The sequence below is a fragment of the Vicia villosa genome, linkage group LG7 (assembly GCF_029867415.1).
Source record: "Vicia villosa cultivar HV-30 ecotype Madison, WI linkage group LG7, Vvil1.0, whole genome shotgun sequence".
NCBI lineage: Eukaryota > Viridiplantae > Streptophyta > Magnoliopsida > Fabales > Fabaceae > Vicia > Vicia villosa.
In genome coordinates, this window is record NC_081186.1 from 91,828,108 (window position 1) to 91,851,236 (window position 23,129).

Genomic DNA, 23,129 nt, shown 5'->3' on the forward strand with positions numbered 1-23,129 from the left:
TTTAGAATGGCTGCTTCACTTCAATAATTGGAAAGGACACACTTGCAAAATGATTGACCATAAATTATAATAAATTATCAGGTCAATTTTCTTCAGTGAACAACAAGTAAAGATTTTGGCCTTAAGGTGGAACGTTCTTATAGTCAATGAACTTATTTGAATCCGCACCTTGTTTACAAAAACGAATCTTCGTATAGTTTTCCTCAACATTACTACTATTATTATTACTATTATTTTAATATTGTTACTTTGTATATAATACCTTGTTTTAATTCCAATTCCAAAACACTAGACTTATTTATTCTCATACATCTCAATTCATAATAACTTGTTTGCAGCAGCCTCTATAACCTTTTGTTTACTTTCTCGTTAGAGACATTCATTCATTCAAAGCTCATTCGTACATTGTTCTGCCTATTACAACATGTGTGAGTTTCAATTTCTATCATTCATTTAATTTTAGAGTAAGCCTGATTTGTTCTCTAAACTATCATGTGTGAGTTTATGAATTTAATTGATTATTATTTTTCTTCGTAAATTTTAACGCAACTGAAAAAAACTGATATTATTAAATTTGATATCAGAAAACTTGAAAAGATCAATGATGTTGTGTTTGAGTGGCTAGAAGAAGCTGAGATACTCATACAAGAAGTGGACGATCTCACTTTACAAGATAGAATGCAACAATGGAAGGAATTTAGGAAATTGTTGAAAAAACTAACCATATTCAATGCAAAATGCGAGTTTGATTCATTTTCAACTCCAATTCCAAGTTTAGAGCACTTTTCTTCGGGAAATTTCTTTCACAAGTGAGTTCAAATTTCTTTCACCCACTTAACTTAATTATCTTCTTTAATTTCATCTCATTTTTTTCATAATTCATCTGCGTAACTTAACGATCTTCCATAATTTCATGACTTTACAGCGACGAGTGTGTATAACTTTATATGTTTCATTTTATTAAAGTATACAAAGTTGAAACTATTCTGAGGTTATTAAGGCATGACTGCAAATTTGACTTGTAATGTGAATCAGATGATAGAGGCTTCGGGGTTAGCCGAGGTTAATGAAATAATAGATGTATTTCGGGCTGGAAGTGTCTTTGACAAAGTAGTAAGAGATAAGAATAAGCTGATTGGAAATCGAGATCTTGTGCAGCAAAAAGTTGAAACTACTGATCTTAAAACTGATAAGGTGAATGATGTTGTGATTGAATGGCTAAAACAAAGTAACATACTGATACAAGAGGTGGAGAATCCCAAAATAAAATCAAGACCAACATCATGGCATGCATATAGGGAAATGAAGAAAGAACAGGCGATTATATATTTCAATGAGTTGCTGAGAAAAATAACTGCACTGAATATGGAATGTGAGTTTGAGCATGTTTCAACTCGAATTCCAACTTTAGAGCACTTTTCTAAGGGAAATATTATGTGTTTTAATTCTACAGACAAGGCTTCAGATGAACTTTTTCGAGCACTGCAAGATGATAATTGTTTTATAGTTGGATTGTACGGTAGGCGCGGTTCTGGTAAAACTGCATTGGTGAAAGCAGTGAGTGAGAAAGTTAAATATTTAAACATTTTCTCAGAGGTTTTATTTGCTACTGCGACCCAAAACCCGAATATCAGAACAATGCAAGATGAAATTGCTGATTCATTGAATATGAAGTTTGATAGGAATAGTGAAACTGGAAGAGCAAGACAAATATTCTCCACTATAGAAAGTATGGAGACTCCAATTCTAGTGATTTTTGATGATGTTCGGACAAAATTTGATCCGGAGGATGTAGGCATTCCTTATAATAGTAATCGATGTAAGGTCCTTTTGACCACACGTCGCCAACAAGATTGTGACATGATGCAGTGTCAAAGAGGGATTCATCTAGGTCCTTTATCTACCGAGGAAACTTGGACTTTGTTTAGAAAACATTCAGGTGTTTGTGATGAGAAGGCTTCCTCCTCATTTGACTTACAGAATGTGGCACAAGAAGTTGCCATCGAATGTGAAGGATTACCTGGTATAATTAAAGATGTAGGATCTTCTTTAAAAAGTAAACCAATTGAGGAATGGAAAGCATCTCTAGAAATTATGAGACATTCAATGGCTCGATGGCAGATGTTCCTCAGTTTTAGAGGGGGAGATACTCGCTTTTCTTTTACAGGTTTTCTTTATCAAGCTTTATGCCAAGCGGGATTCAAGACCTTCATGGATGACGGAGGATTGCACACTGGAGATCAAATTTCACCCACTCTTCTAAATGCAATTGAAGCATCAAGGCTTTCAATTGTTGTTTTATCCGAGAACTATGCAAGTTCCTCATGGTGTCTTGATGAACTTGTCAAGATTCTTGAATGTATGAAATTGAAAAATCAATTAGTTTGGCCAATCTTTTACAAAGTCGAGCCATCAGACATTAGATATTTGAGAAAGTGTTATGGCAAAGACATGGCTCAACATGAAAGCGTATTTGGAACTGACTCTGAGAGAGTACAGAAATGGAAGTCAGCTTTGTTTGAAGTGTCTAATTTGTCTGGAAAGACTTATACAACCGGGTATGTAGTTTTTATATTCTATGCGATAATTTGTTATCATGAAAAATTGATAGTGAGATTTACTTTTTTGTTGACTAAATAAATTCTAAAAAATAATATGCATACCTGAATTGAAGAGTCTTGTATATATTTTTTGCAGGTACGAGTATGAATTTATCCAAAAGATCGTGGAAGATGCAAATCATATTAAAAGTCGTCTGCAAATACGAGGCTTATAAATATGAGCAAGGCCAATTAGAGAGGAGGAATGGTCTTCTAATTCTTCAACCTGTTTTTGTCCTTTGTGATGACTTAGTTTTTCTTCAATTAGTATCATAACACTCATGTAATCTCTTCTTAATATAAATGTTTTGCTTCTTTAAAAAAAAGCATGTAAGATAGATATTAAGTTGCTCTTATGTGTTTCAAGTTCTTTTAAAGTTGGTAAGAAAATTGTTGAGGGACCTTTCCAAGCATTTTATGAAAGAAAGAAACCAGTGTTTCTTCCATGATTCGCCGTCGCCTTTTCCATCTTAACCTGTAAATCTACCTCCAATAACCTTCTTTTATGTTTCTCTGATTCTAAATTTGTTTCCAACTTGCTCATCCTGTCTAGTACTTGAGGATCACTAAGGTTGGTTGACAAGTGAGGAGATTCTCTGTATTCTATCTCTTTCAAATTTGGCAACCTTGGATGACAATATGTGGGAAAAATGTCAATCAAACTTGACAGTTTTACAAGTGAGATTCTTCTTAAAAGCAAGGAGGTTGAAGTTGGCCTTAGCCTCATTTCCACTATTCTTGTAATCATTGTGTGAACCAAACACGTAATTTAAAAAAACTTTGTGATCCATATCATGTTCCAATCGTCTTTCCCGTACTCTGGTCTTGCATCAAGAAAGAGTTGAACCATATCATGTGTAAGTGTTTAAAAGCAATCTTGCCTCAAAAATTAAAATGAGAAATCCATAATAATTCTATTAAGATGAATGGAAGTCTAATTGTTGAAGAGGGTAACATAACAATAGAATTTAATAAACCAGCACTCTTTGGATAGAACTGTAAAACCAAAAGTTGATTATTAAGCACTAAGAGAAAAGGATGTAAAAAGAAGGCTTCTGTCTTGACTGCAGTCAACAAATGAAATCATGATTTGAGAATTCAATTACATTTATGGTATCATAACAATTTTATAGATATGTGAAGAAAACCGAGTTCTAATACAGAAGTATGTGTCTTGCGAATTCCATCTTGTAAAATCCCTTCCCTTCCTCTTCTTTAAAAGGTTTTGTTTCTACATGTTAACAGTCCACTCTTATTACATCATTGTGTGGTTGGATCGTTCCCATTATGTCTCTCTCTGCCGATGTTTCTGTAATCTTCAACGTTCCAGCTTGATGCTTGCAAAGTTGCAATGTCTCTTGGTTGGTTGCTGTTAATAATCAAATATATTGAAAATTGTTTCGATTTGGATTTCAGCAACTTCTTCAAAATGTCCAACTTCAGTCAAAAGAAGAAATCAATCGCCTCCTCAACTAGGGGAAAGTTTGCTCAATCTCTCATCTTTACACCGCCTTTGATCTCCAACCATAGCCTCAAAAGTATCCAAGAGATTATCCAAACCCTTGTAATCCTCCCCAATTGCCTTCAAAGCAAACACAATGCTCTCAATTGTAGACAAATAACCAGCTTTAGGCTGATTCCTCACATCGCCATATAAACTCATTCCATTCACTTCCAACTTCAAATGCGGCAAAACATTCAGCCAAGGATTTTCACTATAAATCCTTTTAGCCTTAGCCCAAGTTCCATCAAGAACAATCAAGTTCTTCACCTCAAAACCATCCTGAGTCAGAGGTTAACTGATTCTCAGATTTTTAGTTAAGGAACTTAGTTAAGGACCTTATAGCATGATGAGTGGATTGAGGAAGGGTTGCTATGCCATCAATTTTCCAAGTTTAATTTGGTGGTGGCCAATGCAGAACACTGATGTAGCAGGAATTTTTAAATAAGAGATAAGAGCATTCAATCCTAACTATTGGATTAATCAAGAGAGAGAAATTAAATTATTAATTAAAATATTAATATAATTATTATTTCTCTCTCTTGATTAATCTAATGGTTAGCATTGAATGCTCTTATCTCTTATTTAAAATCCCTCCTACTTGATACATTCCTTATATATATATATATATATATATATATATATATATATATATATATATATATATATATATATATATATATATATATATATATATATATATATATATATATGTATGTATGACTTGTAACATTGTAAATGTAATCCAATAAATTCATAAGATAGAAATAAAGAGAATTATAACTACTCTACAATCGCAGAGGTAAGCACCATTGACCGAACTGCGTTAACAAAGATCAATAGCGTCCATTGTCATTTACTTTCGTTAATCTTTAATCTTCTATACTAGTTGTTGTTCTAACAATTGGTATCAAATGACGATTAGCCCTGGTGCAAAATTCGAAGTAACAAGGTTCGACGGGACGGGTAATCTCAGATTGAGGCAAAGGAAGGTTAAAGATCTGTTGGCTTAGCAAAGTTTACAAAAGGCACTGCGTGAGACAAAACCAAACGACTTGGAGGATAGCAATTGGACAGAAATGAAGGAGAAGACTGCAGAGTTGAATCTTCCATGTGTTTTAGACAAGGTGATTATCATATCTTGGACCTGACAACTCTAAAGGAGATTAGTGACGAATTGGAGAGTCAATATATGTCAAAGATATAGTTTCTACAATTAGAGTAGTGATGTTTTTCTAGTGTTGGCTTTGTATTAAAGGACTAGTAGTAACTCATATTTAAGAGCATGTAAGTTGATGTTTGTGTGTATAAGGAGCAGCATTTGGGGGGTTTTCGCTCAAGCAGGTATAGATCAACATAGAAATAGATTTGTAACAAAGTAACTTAAAAAACAATTCATAGAAGAGGTCAACTAGTTTCATATGAGGGAAATGATGATTGAAAATGGAAGCCAAATTATGCAACCCTTTTCTACCACATTCAGAAAAAGTTGCACAACCAAATTGATCAAGAATCAAGTTATAGGGAGCTTTAGTAATTGTTGTAAGAAGAACTTAAAGCTTCCTTATACATACGATTTTCAACTTCAATGGCCCCTTCCACTATCTTTTTTATGAATTCATATTCATGCCTACAAAAGCACAACACCTTTTACTTCATTCCATTAATAAAAAAGTGCACTAAAACTAAAACCAGAATTTGGACGCACACTAAATTAATCATTAGTACATACTCATTTTCTTTGATATGATCTCCTTTCAATAAGGCAACTTCTGATAAAGCTGATCTCCATTTTTGCACATTCTCACAATCCTTTCCAAATCTATCTTCATGTGCTCTCATGGCTTCAGCATAACTTTTTGTTTGATTGCTTACATCTGATTGTTCTATTTTGTAAAATATTGGCCAAACCAATTGATTCTTGGTCTTCTTGCACTCCATAATCTTGACTAGTTCATCGGGACACCATGTCGAATATCCATAGTTTTCGGACAAAACAACAATTGAAAGCTTTGATATTTCATCTTCATACAGTGAAAGATGATCTCAAGTTCATTAAGACAACATGGACAAGTGACATAGTTTTCTGAGAGAACAACAATTGAAATCCTTGATTGGTGAATTGCCTTGAGAATACAAGGTGGAAGTTGAAGTTTGTCATAATCATAATCATTTGGAATTTGATTTGGGAAGAAGGTGTTGATTCTCTTGATGTACAAAGCATGATTGAGATTACTTGCCAAGGTACAGTATGTGTCCTCCCCTCTATAACTCAGAAAAACATCGTACTTGTACCTGCCCTCAACCTCTTCATTCATCATGGAAAAAATTTGATGCCTGGAACTGGATTATTGAACTCACAAAGTCAACCAAGCTAAAATATTTTTTTGTATTAATTTACTCCAAGTTCTAATAAGTAAACTATATAATGATTCACAATTATAGTGCAATAATTACTAGAATTTTTATTGTATTATTTTGGTCGTTGAATATGATTAAACAAATGGTAGTCTTGGGTATTCAGGGTAAGTCTTCTCATGTTTCTCGTTCATGGTTTCTTGATTCAAGTTCATCTGAATAATTGTACAATTTACATTCTTATCAAGGTAATTAGAAAATTCAAATTGTTGATGGTAATACCTTGTCTATCACTAACATTGGTGACATAAACTCTGATTTTCAGAATGTGTTTGTCTTACCTAGACATGCTTTTAATTTATTGTTTGTTGGTTAATTGGTGGACAACAATTGTAATGTTAATTTTTCTCGATCTGATTGGCTTGTGTAGGAGCATGTGTCGGGGAATGTGGTCACGAAGGGGCTTAGAGTGGGAATTAATATTGTTTCCAATACCGTTTATTTTTAATCATTTATCTCTTGTGTGTAATAACGTTTTGAATTCTTACGAGGATTAACATAGAAAATTGGGTCATCAAAACTCTGTTGTTTTGTCTCATTTATGTATAACTGGTTTGTTGGAAAATAAAAGTGTTATTTCTAATGCCTCTATTTCATGTTATGTTTGCAAATTGGCTAAGAGTAAAACACTTCTTTTTACGTCTGGTGCTCACTGTGCTCCCTACTGTTTTTGTTAGAATTATAATACAAGTGTAAGTGTGAGGGGAGCATTGTGGACTCACACTTGAGGGGGAGTGTTAGAATAATATTGCAAGTGTGAGTAAGTGAGAAAAATAGTCTCACATTGAATAAGAAGGTGGTGACTTGAGCATTTATAAGTGGGAGAATCCACTCACCTATCACCTTAAAGTTTTAGGTGGATAAGTGACAAAGATGTCTAGTCCTACACTATGTATCAATGCTCCCTAGTGAAAAACTCCCCAAACAATGGGGAAGACGCTCACTATAACTATTTTGTCACATTTATTAATGATTATAATTGTTTTACTTAGATATATCCTCTCCATTCTAAATCTGAAGTGTTTTCTATGTATAAGAAATATTTGACATATGTTGAAACTCAATTTCAAGCAAGTGTTTAAAATTTTTGCTCTGGCTATGGTGGTCAGTACATGTCTCATGAGTTTTAGGAATACCTTCAACAAAAAAAGCATCTTGTCTCAATGATCTTGTCCCAATACCACTCAACAATATGGCATGAGAGAACGTAAGAATCGTCAATCGCTTCATGTAACACGACTACTTTCTTGATCAATTATCTTCCTTTTACGGTTATTGATCTTGATTCTCCTTTCTTTCGTCTTTTTAAAGTCCATCTTGATTATAGTGCTTTACATACATTTGGGTGTGTGTTATGTTCACTTTCACCCAATTGTAAGACATAAGCTTGGAGCACAGTCTGTTCAATGCGCATTTATGGGGTATAGTCACTCTCATAAGAGATTTGTGTGTTATGATGTCACTAACCATCGTTTTCACATTTTTAGGAATGTGACATTTTTTGATAATCAGTTTTTGTTTTCATGTGTTTCTCCTACCATGAATGATATTGTTATTTCTCATAAGTTTTCTATTATGCCTAAATCTAAATAACGTTATAAACCAGGTCATGTATATGTCAGAAAACACTGACAGCGGGTTCCCACACCCTTTCCTAACGCTAAACCGCCACCTAATCCTCTAACGATTGAACCACGACGTTCTGGTAAAATATCTCAAGCACCAGATAGATATTCACCAGACATGTATGATTTCTCACATACTTCTTTGACTGCCACACTCTATAGCATATCTATTCCTACTTGCTACTCACATACTGTTAAAGATGTGCGTTGGATAAAAGCAATGAATGAGGGAACATCAGGCTCTTCAAGAGAATATCTCATGGGATGTTGTCTCTTGTCCTCCTAATGTCAAATCTATTGGCTTCAAATGGGTTGTATTATATGAAATTGAATTCTGATGGGTCCCTCAAGTGTGTCAAGGCTCGCTTGGTGGCCTTAGAAAACAAACAGGAATATGAAATTGATTATGATGAGACTTTTGCACCTGTTTCCAAAATGACAATTGTTCGCACTATAATATCTATAACTAATTCTAATGGATGGTTTCTCCATCAAATGGATGTGAAGAATGATTTTTTTTCATGGTGACCTAACTGAAGATATCTATATGACATCTCCTCAAGGTGTGTTGTCTTCATCCAAGGGTGTTTGCAACCTTTTACAGTCCTTATATGGTTTAAAACAAACACCCAGAGTATGGTACGATAAATTTCGCTCCACTCTACTTGAGTTCTCCTTTACTCATAGTGAGTATGATTCCTCTTTATTTATTCATAGCACATTTGTGGGTATTGTTCTGTTTCTTTTGTATGTTGTTGATATGGTTATTACTGGTTCTGATCATGCTTCCATTCCACGACTTAAGCAACAATTACAAGCCTCATTTCACATAAAAGACCTTGATAATCTACATTATTTTCTTAGTCTTGAGGTTCATTCTACGTCCAAGGAAACCTTTCTCCATCAACACAAAGTATGTCACATATTTGATTTTTATGGCTGGTCTCGAATTAGCTAATCCAGTGGATACCCCTCTTGAGGTAAATGTTAAATATCATCATGATGATGATAATATTTTATTTGATCCTTTATTTTATCGACAACTTGTAAGTAGTCTTAATTACTTGACTATTACTCGTCCTGGCATATCTTTAATTGTTCAGCAAGTAAGTCAGTTCATGCATTCTCCTTATCATCTTCATTTGGCAACATCGTATAATTCTTTATTTGAAAGGAACCTCTCATTGTGGTATATGTTTCCCCACCATAATAGCTCCCAAATTGAGTGCTTATAGTTATGCCGATTGGACAGGGTGTTCGGACACTCGTCGATCTGCCACTGGTTGGTGCATGTTTCTAGGTTCTTCGTTGATCTCACGAAAATGTAAGAAACCAACAAGAGTCTCTAAACCCTCTACTGAAACTGTGTATCACGCCATGTTTGCTGCTTGCTCAAAAATTATTTGGCTACGTGGTCATTTGGCTGAACTTGGATTTCTTCAAACAAATCATACATCACTTTATGTCGACAATACAACTGTCATCCAGATTGTTGTAAATCTCATCTTTCATAAACGCACCAAACATATCGAAGTTGATTGTCATTCAATTCGTGATGCTTATGATGACCCACTTATAACACTTTCTCATATCAGTACTCAGCTTCAGGTTGCACATATTCTTACCAAAGTTGTTTCGTGCCCACACCATTAGTTTTTTGTTAGCAAATTGATGCTTATTGATCGGTCTCATCATTTGAGAGGCGGTGTTAATTAGGAATTGATCTTATCCTTTATCCTTTATCGTAAATTATTTACTTTACTGTGTAATAGCTTAGATAATAGACAATATAATATTTAAGAATGTGCATTGAAATATTAAAGAATATTTAAGAATGTGCATTGAAATATTAAACTACAAAATAAAGGGCTTTCACATGGCACCAGTCACTACAATCCAACCCAACATACTGTAACTTAAACAAAGTTTTAGTTAATATATTTAAGAATGTGTATTGAAAATAACTAGTACTATATCAGATGTAATAAAAAATGAATGTTTGAATTTCATTACTTTTTAAATGTGGCCATGTGGGTTCACATTTCACAATTAAGGTTGTCTGCTACTGCTAACTCAGCCACCAACCCTTTGTTGACTTTTTGATTTGCAAAAACAGTCATTCAAACTTCACTCATAATTCATCTGCAACAAAACAAAAGTAAGTTTTTGTTGACTTTTTGATTTGCAAAAACAGTCATTCAAACTTCACTCATAATTCATCTGCAACAAAACAAAAGTAAGTTTTTGTTGACTTTTTGATTTGCAAAAACAGTCATTCAAACTTCACTCATAATTCATCTGCAACAAAACAAGAGTAAGTTTTTGTTGACTTTTTGATTTGCAAAAACAGTCATTCAAACTTCACTCATAATTCATCTGCAACAAAACAAAAGTAAGTTCAAATTCTTTTCACTCACTTAACTTAACTACCTTCTTTAATTTTATGACTTTACTACGACGAGTGTGTATATCTTTATATGTTTCATTTTATATAAGTATCCAAAGTTGAAACTTGCAAGGTCTGTTATTGGATCACTGGTTTTGTTATGCCATACTGTTAATAATATTTTTCAGGAAAACTAGGTATGAGCGTGATACACGATATTGTTCAATACGGCTTTCATCTTGCTTTCATGGCTGTAAAGGATTTGGTGATAGACGAAATTTATGGAATAAGATATGTATTTCGGGTTGGAAGAGCCTATAACAATGTAGTAAGAGATAAGAATAAGCTGATTGTAAATCGAGATCTTGTGCAGCAAAAAGTTGAAACAACTGATCTTAAGACTGATAAGGTGAATGATGTTGTGATTGAATGGCTAAAACAAAGTAACATACTGATACAAGAGGTGGAGAATCCCAAAATAAAACCAAGACCAAGATCGTGGCGTGAATATAGGGAAATGAGGACAGAACAGGCGATTTTATATTTCAATGAGTTGCTGAGAAAAATCACTGCACTGAACATGGAATGTGAGTTTGACAAGGTTTCAACTCGAATCCCAAGTTTAGAACACTTCTCTAAGGGAAATATTATGTGTTTTAAGTCTACAGACGAGGCTTCAGATGAACTTTTACGAGCATTGCAAGATGATAATTGTTCTATAGTTGGATTGTTCGGTAGGCATGGTTCTGGTAAAACTGCATTGGTGAAAGCTATAGGTGAGAAAGTTAAATATTTAAACATTTTCTCAGAGGTTTTATTTGCTACTGCGACCCAAAACCCGAATATCAGAACAATGCAAGATGAAATTGCGGATTCGTTGAATATGAAGTTTGATAGGAACAGTGAAACTGGAAGGGCGAGAAAAATATTCTCCACAATAGAAAGTATGGAACGTCCAATTCTTGTGATTTTTGATGATGTTCGGACAAAATTTGATCCGGAGGATGTAGGCATTCCTTGTAATAGTAAACGATGTAAGGTCCTTTTGACCACACGCCGCCAACAAGATTGTGACATGATGCAGTGTCAAAGGGAGATTCATCTAGGTCCGTTATCTACCGAGGAAGCGTGGACTTTGTTTAGAAAACATTCAGGTGTTTGTGATGAGAAGGCTTCCTCCTCATTTGACTTACAGAATGTGGCACAAGAAGTTGCCATCGAATGTGAAGGATTACCTGGTATAATTAAAGATGTAGGATCTTCTTTAAAAAGTAAACCAATTGAGGAATGGAAAGCATCTCTAGAAATTATGAGACATTCAATGGCTCGATGGCAGATGTTCCTCAGTTTTAGAGGGGGAGATACTCGCTTTTCTTTTACAGGTTTTCTATATCAAGCTTTATGCCAAGCGGGATTCAAGACCTTCATGGATGACGGAGGACTTCACACTGGAGATCAAATTTCACCTTCTCTTCTAAATGCAATTGAAGCATCAAGGCTTTCAATTGTTGTTTTATCCGAGAACTATGCAAGTTCCTCATGGTGTCTTGATGAACTTGTCAAGATTCTTGAATGTATGAAATTGAAAAATCAATTAGTTTGGCCAATCTTTTACAAAGTTGAGCCATCAGACATTAGATATTTGAGAAAATGTTATGGCAAAGACATGGCTCAACATGAAAGCGTATTTGGAACTGACTCTGAGAGAGTACAAAAATGGAAGTCAGCTTTGTTTGAAGTGTCTAACTTGAATGGAAAGACTTACAAAACCGGGTATGTAGTTTTTATATTCTATGTGACAATTTGTTCTCATGAAAAATTGATAGTTAAATTTAACTTTTATCATTGTGTAAATAAATTCTAACAAATAATATGCATACCTGAATTGAAGAGTCTTGTACATACTTTTGCAGGTACGAGTATGAATTTATCCAAAAGATTCTGGAAGATGCGAATCATATTAAAAGTCGTCTGCAAATACGAGGCATATAAATATGAGTAAGGCCAATTAGGAAATAGTAAAAACAAGTACAAAAAGAATTACTTCGGAGAAATAAGTAAAGCAGCTGCCAGTAGAGTCTTCCAATTCTTCGCACTGTTTTTGTCAATCATTTATTCCATCTATGTAAGGTTCAAAGAATTGTTTGATCAAGTAACACATGTCCACTGTGATGACTAAATATAAATGTTTTGCTTCTATAAAAAAAATTATGTAAGATAGATATTAAGTTGCTGCGATGTATTTCAAGTTCTTTTAAAGTTGGTAAGCAAACTGTTGAGAGACCCTTTCAAGCATTTTATGAAAGCAAGCATTGTTTCTTCCACGATTCAAAACTGTTGCCTTTCTTGTTCAGCTTCCAGTTTCAGCTCTATTAGTCTTTCTCTTTCCCTCTCAATCCGTAAATCTAACTCCATCAACCTTCTTCTCTCAGATTCTAAGTTTGTTTCCAACTTGCCTTCAATTATTACCGGTGTGGATATGTCAATGTGTTGTCCAGTGTATGTATAAGTGTTTGATAGCAAGCTTGCCGAAAAAATTAAAATGAGAAAACCATGATAATTCTACTAGGATGAACCAAGGTGTAATGGTTAAAAGGGATAACATGACAATAGAATTTAATAAACCAGCATTCTTTGGATAGGACTGCAAAACCAAAAGTTGATTATTAAGCATCACGTGAAAAGGGCTGTAAAAAAAAACTTGTCTTGAAGTACAATCAACTAATGAAATCATGTTTTGAGAATTCAATTACATTTATGGTATCTTAACAATTTTATAGAGATGTGAAGAAAACCGAGTTCTAATACAAAAATATGTGTCTTGCGAATTCCATCTTGTAAAATCTCTTCCCTTCCTCTTCTTTTCAAGATTTTGTTTCTACATGTTAACAGTCAACTCTTTTTACATCATCAAGCGGTTGGATCATTCCCATACTGTCTCTCTCTGCCGAGTCTTTTGTAATATTTAAGGTTCCAGCTTGATGCTTGCACTGTCTCTTGGTTGGTTGCTGTTAATAATCAAATATATTGAAAATTGTTTCGATTTGGATTTCAGCAACTTCTTCAAAATGTCCAACTTCAATCAAAAGAAGAAATCAAAGGCCTCCTCAACTAGGTAAGACTTTGCTCAATCTCTCGTCTTTACACCGCCTTTGATCTCCAACCATAGACTCAAACGTATCCAAGAGATTATCCAAACCTTTGTGATCCTCCCCAATTGCCTTCAAAGCAAACACAATGCTCTCAATGGTCGACAAATAACCAGCTTTAGGCTGATTCCTCACATCACCATATAAACTCATCTCATTCACTTCCAACTTCAAATGCGGCAATACATTCAGCCAAGGATTTTCACTATAAATCCTCTTAGCCTTAGCCCATGTTCCATCAAGAACAATCAAGTTCTTCACCTCAAAACCAACATCATCCAAGTCACCAACACTAACAGCATTATCAGAAGGAAAAAGTAGTACTGATCCAGAACAAACCTCAAGCTCAAATTCCTCATATTCTTCCACACTTTCTTCCCTATTCAACTTCTTCTTTTGCAACTTCTTCACCAAAAACCCTTTTGAGAGTGCTTCACATGCTTCAGGACAAGACAAAATCTTGTCAAAGCTTAACTCATTAGACTCACATTGCTGCATCCAAATATGAGACAGAGATGTAATTTTACCATATTTGCCAATGGCAACAGTAATTGCAGGCTCTTTATCATCACAATTTGGATGAATTGGGATTTTGTTAACTTCATCATTCACCACCACATCATCAATCAAGTTCGAATTTTTATCACCAAACAAATCATGGGTATCTTCAATTTCATGAGAAAACAAACCGTTAGACACATTTCCAACAGAATTTGAGTTTGAATCTAAAAGTTGAATAAGGAATCGAGATTGAAAATTAACATCAGAAACAGTTGCAACAGTGAGATTGTTGAATCCCAATTTGGCGATTCTGGTAGAATTGAGTGGGTGGTTGCATTCTAGAGAGTGCTGAAGAATGGTTACATGGACGGAATTAGGGATAGGAGGAGTGAGTATTCGAGAGCAGAGACAGGTTCGAGAGGGTTTGGAACATGAAGGGCAAATGGGTCTTTTGGATTTACTCTGCGACATTGATGCTAAAGTTTTGAGGGATTTACGTAGAAGGAAGTTGTGTGTGTGAAAAATGTTGAAGTTGATTTGGGTGTGAGTGACAGAAAAAGCCATCATTTGTTTGGGAGGGAACTCAAAACCCTAATATCATAAGGAAAAGGGATGTGAGTTACGATGTCGTTTAGATATCCGAAAATAATTTAAAAAAAAATTTATAAACAAAAAGGATTAATTAACTAGTACAGGGATTAATTAGCAAAATAAAAATATGTATATATAATATGTAAATGATAAAATTATTTTTGCAAGAAAAAATATTTAATTTGATAACAAGAAAAAATATTTTATAGACGAACCTTTGGTGACAAAGTTTAAAATTCCCAAAATCTTCCACAAGAATTTGGCTGTGATGGTGAATGACTGGATTGTTGACAGAAAATGGAACATCCCAGATAATGTCTTGGCTGCTTATCCAAGTTTGTTGTCATTAGTGGATTCTGTGGTTCTTCCTGACTATGCCATGGAAGATCAACTCATTTGGAAAAATTCTGCCAATGGAGAGCTTAGTTTAAAGTTGGCTTTCGATTCGTTTCAAGATCAGAGAAATGTAAGACCTTTGCCTTTTGATCCTTGGTGTAAAGCTGTGCCTCCCTCTCATTCCATGCTTATTTGGAGAATCTCGCACAACAAAATGCCCACGGATGATCAAATAATGATTAGAAGTTTTCAACTTCCTTCTATTTGTGTTTTGTGCCGAAAAAACACAGATAATACTGAGCATGTCTTTTTTCACTGCCCCTTTGTCTTGAATATTTGGAATTGGCTGCTTCCAAGGCTGCAATATACTGGCAGCTTCAATTGTTTGCAAGACTGCGCGAAGCTGGTTGTGTCTTCTTGGTCCCTGCAAGCAAAGGAGGTGGCTATGTCTTGTATTTGCAGCGTGTTCTACACTATTTGGCGAGCGAGAAACTTGAGAATTTTTGAAGACAAGTTGATGCACTGGAAGGTTTGTGTTAGTAACATTATTTCTAGAGCTATGTTGATTGGAAATGGGACTGCTAGCTGCTCCAATAACAATATGGATAGCTTCACTATCCTTAAAAGTTTTGATGTGAATATTAGGCCTAGTAAGCCTATCAAGTTTCTTGAAGTTATTTGGTTTCCTCCTTCTCATGATTGGGTTAAGGTTAACGTTGACGGTCTTGCTCGGGGTTCGCCTTTGCTAATGGCGTGCTGGGGCATTTTCAAAAACAATCAAGCTAATCATTTGGGAAGTTTTTGTAAGTTCTTGGGTGAAGGTGATGCTGCACTGGCCGAGATTTGGGCGGTTATTTTAGCTATTGAAAACGCCAAATTACTAGAGTACAGAAAAGTTTGGATTGAGACAGACTGTATTATGGTTGTTAAAGCTTTTTCGGATCCGTTTATCGTTCCTTGGAAGATTAGATCTCGTTGGCTCTGTTGTATTGAATATACTCGCAAAATCGAGTTTATGATCTCTCATGTGTACCGTGAAGCCAATTTTTGTGCTGATCTACTTGCGAACTTAGGTCTTTCGTTTGGTAGTTTTTTTTGGTTCAATTTTGTGCATTCCTCTTTAGTTAAGGAATACCTGTTAGACAAGGTTGGTACCCCTAGGCTAAGAATGTTCTCCTAAGGGGTCTTGGCTTGGTCCCCCCTTGTGTATCTTGTTTTTCCTTTTTATTCTATTGATATTTTCAGCTTAAAAAAAAATAAAATTGATATTCATATTTTTAAAATTCTAATAATTATTTTATTTTTAAATATTCTAACTTATTACTCCTTTTGGTCTTATTTATAAGAGAAAGTTGATTTTTTAGATTCATTGAATGATCAATGTATCTGATTTATGATACAGTCTAAATACATTTACTATTCAATGAATTTAAAAAATAAATTTTCTCTTATAAATAGGACCGTAGTATGTTTTAATTTTTTTATATTATATAAAGTTACAAACATATCCTTGTGACAAAATAATACATACTCGATCCGTCTCACAATAGGTGTCTTCTTTACTATCTTTATTTGTCTCAAATTATTTATCTCTTTAGAGTACCAATGTGATATTTATTATTTCTTTCTACTAACTTACCCTTATTTATTGTATTTTAATTCATGTAACTATTCCACTATCTATTATTAATAAAGTTATTTTGGTAAATGTGACTTATTTTACTATTGAAATCAACATGATTAATCATTATCTTAGGGTCTGTTTGGTTCAAATAAGAGGGAGGGGAAGGGAGGGATTTTAATGGAGGGGAGGGAAAGGGAGGGGAGGTGAGGGAATTTTTTTAGTTAGATAGGTGTTTGGTTCAAACGAGGGGAGGGGAGGGGAAGGGAGGGATTTTAATCAAAAATATGTTTGGTTCAGGAGGGGAGGGGAGGGGTTTTATTAATAATTTACATTTTTATCCTTATTATCTTATATAAGTGATACAATATGATATTCAAATGTGAAAAATTTATACAAATTTTTTTATTAGTAAAATTTCTAATATTGAGTGACTAAAAAGTAATAATTTACTACATAATGTTAAAAAGTTAATTTCACTTAATTCGAATAAAATGTTCAAAAACAAATTAAATTATATGTTGATAACAACTTTTAAATCGTAATGAATTATTCAACACATTATATACATAAAATAATTTATTATTAAATATAAATGTTTTAAATATTTTAATAAAATAAATAAAAAAATTAAAATGAAAAAGTTTGATCTAAAACAAAATATGATAGGATACATAACAAAATTAGAAAAAAATATATAAATAAACATAAAAGAGTTATAAAAAATAAAAAAAGTACAATCATTATGATTTATATTAAGGACAAAAATTTTAAAATAATTTAAAGGTGGAGAATAATTATAATAAGTTGATAGAAGCAATCGGGAAAAATCACACAGAAGAGAGCAATAATACAAAAGAAAATGAATAATTTTGAAATATTAAAATAAAACTAAGGATATTATAGTAATTATAATAAGTTATAAAATATCAATATTCAGATTACCTCCCCTCCCCTCCAAATCCCCCCGATTCGGGGGAACGCAAAAAGTGTGTTTTGGAGGGATTTTGCTCCCCTCCCCTCCCTTCCCCTTCCCTCATAAAATTTGAACCAAACACATTTAATTAGAAATATTCCCTTCCCTCCCCTCCCCTCCATCTACCCCGAACCAAACAAACCCTTAAGATATAAAAATCTAAAAAAGAATATCTACTAAGATAGAGGAAGTATCTTTTAAAGATTATTTATTAATATTTTTTAATTTTATATCAAATTAATCTTTATTTATGTTTTATATTTACTTTTTAATTTTAAATTATATTTTTTAGAAATAAATTAAAAAATTATTTTCTTATTTTTTATTTTCTTATCATACTATGTCATCAAATACTAAATTAAATCTTCTCAGTTATCCGTGCGCATTATTTCTAAGCTTCTAAGGAAAAAGTACAAAAAGGTTATAGAGGCTGCTGCAAACAAATTATTGTGAAGCGAGATGTATGAGAAAAGTCAGTGTTTTGAAATTAAAACAAGATATTATTATATATGTGTAACAATAATAAAATAAATAATAGTAATGTTGATGAAGAGGAAGTGGTTTTTCTTAGGAAGATTTTTGTAATCAAGGGGGCGGATTCAAATAAATTCATTGACTCTAACAACCCTTCCACCATAAGTCCAAAATCTATACTGTTGTTCAATGAAAAATATTGACCTTATAACTTAATTTACTACCACGAATTATGGTCAATAATTTTGCAAGTGTGTTCTTCTTTACAATAGATTTTTGTTATCTTGTGTTATTCTTGTTATCTTAATAATATTTTGATTATCTTAAGGTACCAATGGTACTAATGGAGATGCTCTTATTCTATAGGAAGCTTCTTGTTCTTTTATCCAATTATTGTTATGAAGCCGTCTTTCTAAACCAAAAGAAATTGCCAGTCTTTTTTTTTTTATATATGTGCAATATTTTTTCTTCATTCTTTTTATTATGGGTGTTCGGGATTCATTATTTTTTAATTCTTTAAATTATATTATATTAGTTTTTTAATTAAGAATAAAAAACTCATAAATTAATGAGAAAAAAGAGTATGCATTGATTGACAATGTAAAATATTTTTACATTGTCAATCAATCAGGGGCATGTATTCAATCATGTAACATTTTTAATTTTAAAAAATTAATATGATATAGCAGATTGTTATAATTTTATTAGATGATGATGTAAAATCAAGTCCTCCCATGACCACATTCCTTGATCATGAACCTAGAATAAACCACTAATTGAATCTCTAGCTTAAGCCCAATAGGCCTCTATAAATACCTCTCTCATAAATAAGATAGGCTTAATTGTAACTTTGGTCCCCCTATTTTGTTTTTTTTTCAACTTTAGTCCCCGCATTTATAAAACCAAGATTTTGATCCCCCTATTGAGTTTTCTATTGAAAAAGGGACAAAAATAGGGACTAGAAAAAAACAAAATAGGGGGACGAAAATTACACAGAAAACCTAAAAATGGGACTAAAATAGTAATTTTTAAAATAGACGGATCAAAATCAAGAAAAAATAAAATAGGGGGACTAAAGTTACAATTAAGCCAATAAGGTAAATAGGACAGATCCCAAAGTGATACATATTCACTACTACCCACTCTTTACTCAGAGAGCACTTTGCTCATAGTAGCCTCAACACCGTCAATCTAACTCTCCGCCTACAACCTAGAAGCACCGGTCGCCAACAGGGCCTCACACCTCACATGAGTTGGTCCCTTAAATAGCCTCAAAAATCACCGTACAAGGCTACTTGCCGCCGTGAGCTAGCCCTCACCCTCAAATAATGTAGTGGCGCTAGGCATGATAACGGGGCGGGGCGGGACTGTTATTATCTCCCCCAAACCCAAATCCAAACCCATATCCCCAAAAAATTCTCGTTCCCCGTCCCAAACTCAAACAAGGATGAAGAATTAAAACCCAAATCCAACCCAAACGGGTTCGGGTTGGATTCGAGTATCCCGTCCCGCCACCATCCATTTAGTGAAATTAATTTTTTTAATATACATAATTATTTTTTTTCCAAAATCAATATACCTACTAGGGCCTCTAAGTTTCTCTGTCTTTTATAGGGGAAACATGCATACACATGTACTTTTTGGACAATGTAGTGGCACTAGGCATGGAAACGGGGCGGGTCGGTGACTGTTATTACCTCCCCCAAACCCAAACTTAAATCCTCAAAAAATCCATATTCCCCGTCCCAAACCCAAACAGGGATGAAAAATTAAAACCCAAACGGGTTCGGGTTGGGTTTGAGTATCCTTTTCCGCCACCATCCATTTAGTGAAATCAATTTTTTTAATAGAAATACTTTTTTTTTCCAAAATCAATATACCTACTAGGGCCTCTAAGTTTCCTTGTCTTTGTAGAGGAAACATGCACACACACGTACTTTTTGGACAGTGTAATGGCACTAGGCATGACAACGGGGCGGGGAGGGGACTCTTATTACCTCCCCCAACCCCAAACTCAAATCCTCAAACAATCCATGTCCCCTGTCCCAAACTCAAACAGAGATGAAAAATTAAAACTCAAACGGGTTCGGGTTGGGTTCGAGTATCCCGTCCCGCCACCATCCATTTAGTGAAATCAATTTTTTTAATATAAATACTTTTTTTTCCAAAATCAAATTACACTATGAATAATAAAATAAAACAATTTCAAAAAGTTTTATATATACATTTCAAATATTTTAAATAATAAATTCAAATCAAAATATCAAAACATTGACAACATATTAAATATTCTAAATTATCAAAAATAAATAATAATGTACGTAATAAAATAAACGGGGTGTGTTTGGGTGGATACTAGTGTCCCTATTACCGACCCAACCCCATATTTTGTAATCGAGGAAAATCCAAACCCGAACCCAAATTCAGTCAAAGCGGATTTTTCCCGTCAACTTCTGGGTTGGTTCGGGTGGGTACCCACGGGTACGGGTTTTGTTGCCATGCCTAAATCTTTGCATATTCTCCCTGAGGATGGCCAACAAGACTGGTCATTACAACATAAGTAGTGACGCCATAGATGTCACCTACCACTACCATCAGCGTTGCTATATCATCCAGTTATGGATGATCCGTAAATGGAATCGACATGTAATTTAGACACACAAGATCGATCAAGTGGCACATGTATTAAACAGATTAGGCAGATTCGGTGATGCATATTGGTCGTGAACAACCGAACTCCCACACACAAGAACAACTACTCAACCACAAAGAGACGAGATGTGTAAAACTACATAATGTGTATTAAAATATAAGAAAATAATCTTGAAGACATAGATCTATCAAGCGAGATACGATGGCAAAACAAAAGGATGAACATATTAAAATTTATGCTTAGAATAACTATCTTTACTGTTGGATAAGGCGAGTTATTGTCTCAGTCGCTTGTAATATATTTAAGAGTTATTTTAGTCTGCTATAAATAATAGGGTGGCACTCTTCCCTATGTGGATAGGGTTGAGATCAAGGCGCTCCTCTCGTTTTATTGTTTTGGTTTTTGTAGGACCATATGCTAAAGGGAATTGGTAAAACCTTGGAGAAATACTGGACTTCCATCGGAAAATCCTTTCCTTCCCTTGAGGCAATATCTTATGTTATGCTTTCCTACAAATGTCCTTGCCACCCCTCGAGGAAATGTCTTATGCTGGACTTTTCCACAAAGGTCCTTTCCCCCCCTCGAGTAGATATCTTGTGTTGGACTTCCCCATGAAGATCTTTGCCGGCCCTCAAGGAAATATCTTATGCTAGACTTCCCCAAGAAGGTCCTTACTGTCCCTCGAGGCAATATCTTATGTTGGACTTCTCCACGAAGGTCCTTGCCGCCCCTCGAGGCAATATCTTATGATGAATAGGAAGATCCTTTCCGCCCCTCATGGCAATATGAATATGATGAACTTTCTTAGGAAGGTCCTTGCCATCTCTCGAGGCGATACATGAATACGTTGGAGTTTCACAAGGAGGTCCTTGCCTCATATTAAGGAAATATTTAATAATAGATATCCTTGCCATCCTCTGGGGATATATGTATAACCTATTTAAACCCTCCGCCTGAAGGACTTAAAGTTTCCTCAAGTGAGACCAAGACATGTAAATCTGACCTAAGAGGCACGACCGGAGTCTCGCCTAAAAGAATTGGTTTTAAGTCTTGTTTGAGGGTTTGATAGAAGTCCTGCCAGAGTAGGGTCAATTCCTCGCTTGAGGGACTTGAAGTCTCATCAGTCGGGCTAAATATGACTTTTTAATTCTCAAGTGTTCGAACACAACTCATATGACTAGCTCGTTATAACGTTTGTTTTCCTTTCTAAAAAAGTTACAATTTGATATTTTTGAGTTCACTCTTATATTGGATTGAAAAGGGATTAATCAATTGTACATCTGTTTTATTCTCAAGTGTTCAGACACAAGTCGTACAACTTGCTTGTTCTTATGCTTGTCTTCATTTACAAGATTTCAACTTGATTTGTTTTAAATATTTTATTTTATAAGCAAAATTGGATTGAAAAAGGATTAATTTGATGTACATCCCTTTTATACTCAAATATTTGGACACAAGTCATATTGATTACTTGTTATAACCGTTGTGTTTCTTTGTAAAAATCAACAACTTGATCGTTTTGAGTTCTTCCTTTTATTGGATTGAAAAAGAATTAATTGAATGTATAATCCTTTTATCTTCAAGTGTTCGGGTTCAAGTCGTATCACTTTCTTGTTCTTATGATTGTCTTCCTTCAAAAAGTCATAATTCTATTCATTTTAAATCTTTTCTTTTATAAACAAAGTTGGATTAAAAATTATTAATTGGATATGCATCCTTTTTATCGTCAAGTGTTCGGACACAAGTTACCCACTTGTTCTTTCTAACGCTTCTCTTCCTTTCTAAAAAACACAACACGATTGTTTTTAGTTCATCCTTTTATTAGATTGGAGAAGGATTAATTAAATGTACATCCGTTTTTTCTCAAGTATTTGGACACAAGCCTTACAACTTGTTTGTCCTTATGATTGTCTTCCTTTAAAAGATTACAACTTAATACGTTTAAAGTAATTTTCCTTACAACTTGTTTGTCCTTATGATTGTTTTTTCTTAAAGTGTTCGGACACACATCATATCCTTTGTTTGTTCCAACGCTTGTCTTCCTCCTAAAAATAATCACAACAAACCAACAAACAACATTTTTTCGCTTTTACGGGATCAAATTATTTTTCTTTAAAATCAACCAACATACAAAACATTTTCTAGGTAGCTTTTAATCGCACTGGGAGATATGTAGATCAATAATCAAATCTTGTAACAATCTTTTCCCATTTTCTCTCTTGTAAATAGGACATACTTTGTGTTTAATGGCTTGGAGAAAATCGATACAATAAGATTAACAATATTCTTTAGCGAAAC

At 34.1% G+C, this 23,129-nt stretch overlaps 2 protein-coding genes and 2 pseudogenes across 2 annotated transcripts; 2 read left to right on the top strand and 2 right to left on the bottom strand.

The window, feature by feature from the left end:
• Positions 1-274: 274 nt before the first annotated feature.
• On the top strand, positions 275-3,566 carry LOC131615818 (probable disease resistance protein At1g52660). Its single transcript, XM_058886980.1, has 4 exons — positions 275-428; positions 585-809; positions 926-2,558; positions 2,698-3,566. The coding sequence occupies exons 3-4, from the start codon at positions 1,003-1,005 to the stop codon at positions 2,774-2,776; spliced, it is 1,635 nt and encodes a 544-aa protein (XP_058742963.1). The 5' UTR covers positions 275-428; positions 585-809; positions 926-1,002; the 3' UTR covers positions 2,777-3,566.
• Positions 3,567-4,834: 1,268 nt separating this feature from the next.
• Positions 4,835-23,129, bottom strand: part of LOC131619684 (uncharacterized) — a 32,425-nt pseudogene continuing 14,130 nt past the window's right edge.
• LOC131615816 (probable disease resistance protein At1g52660) lies at positions 10,330-12,778 on the top strand (annotated as a pseudogene).
• LOC131615823 (uncharacterized) lies at positions 13,234-14,774 on the bottom strand. The gene has a single exon (XM_058886985.1). It carries the CDS (start codon positions 14,745-14,747, stop codon positions 13,638-13,640), a length of 1,110 nt encoding a protein of 369 aa, XP_058742968.1. The 5' UTR covers positions 14,748-14,774; the 3' UTR covers positions 13,234-13,637.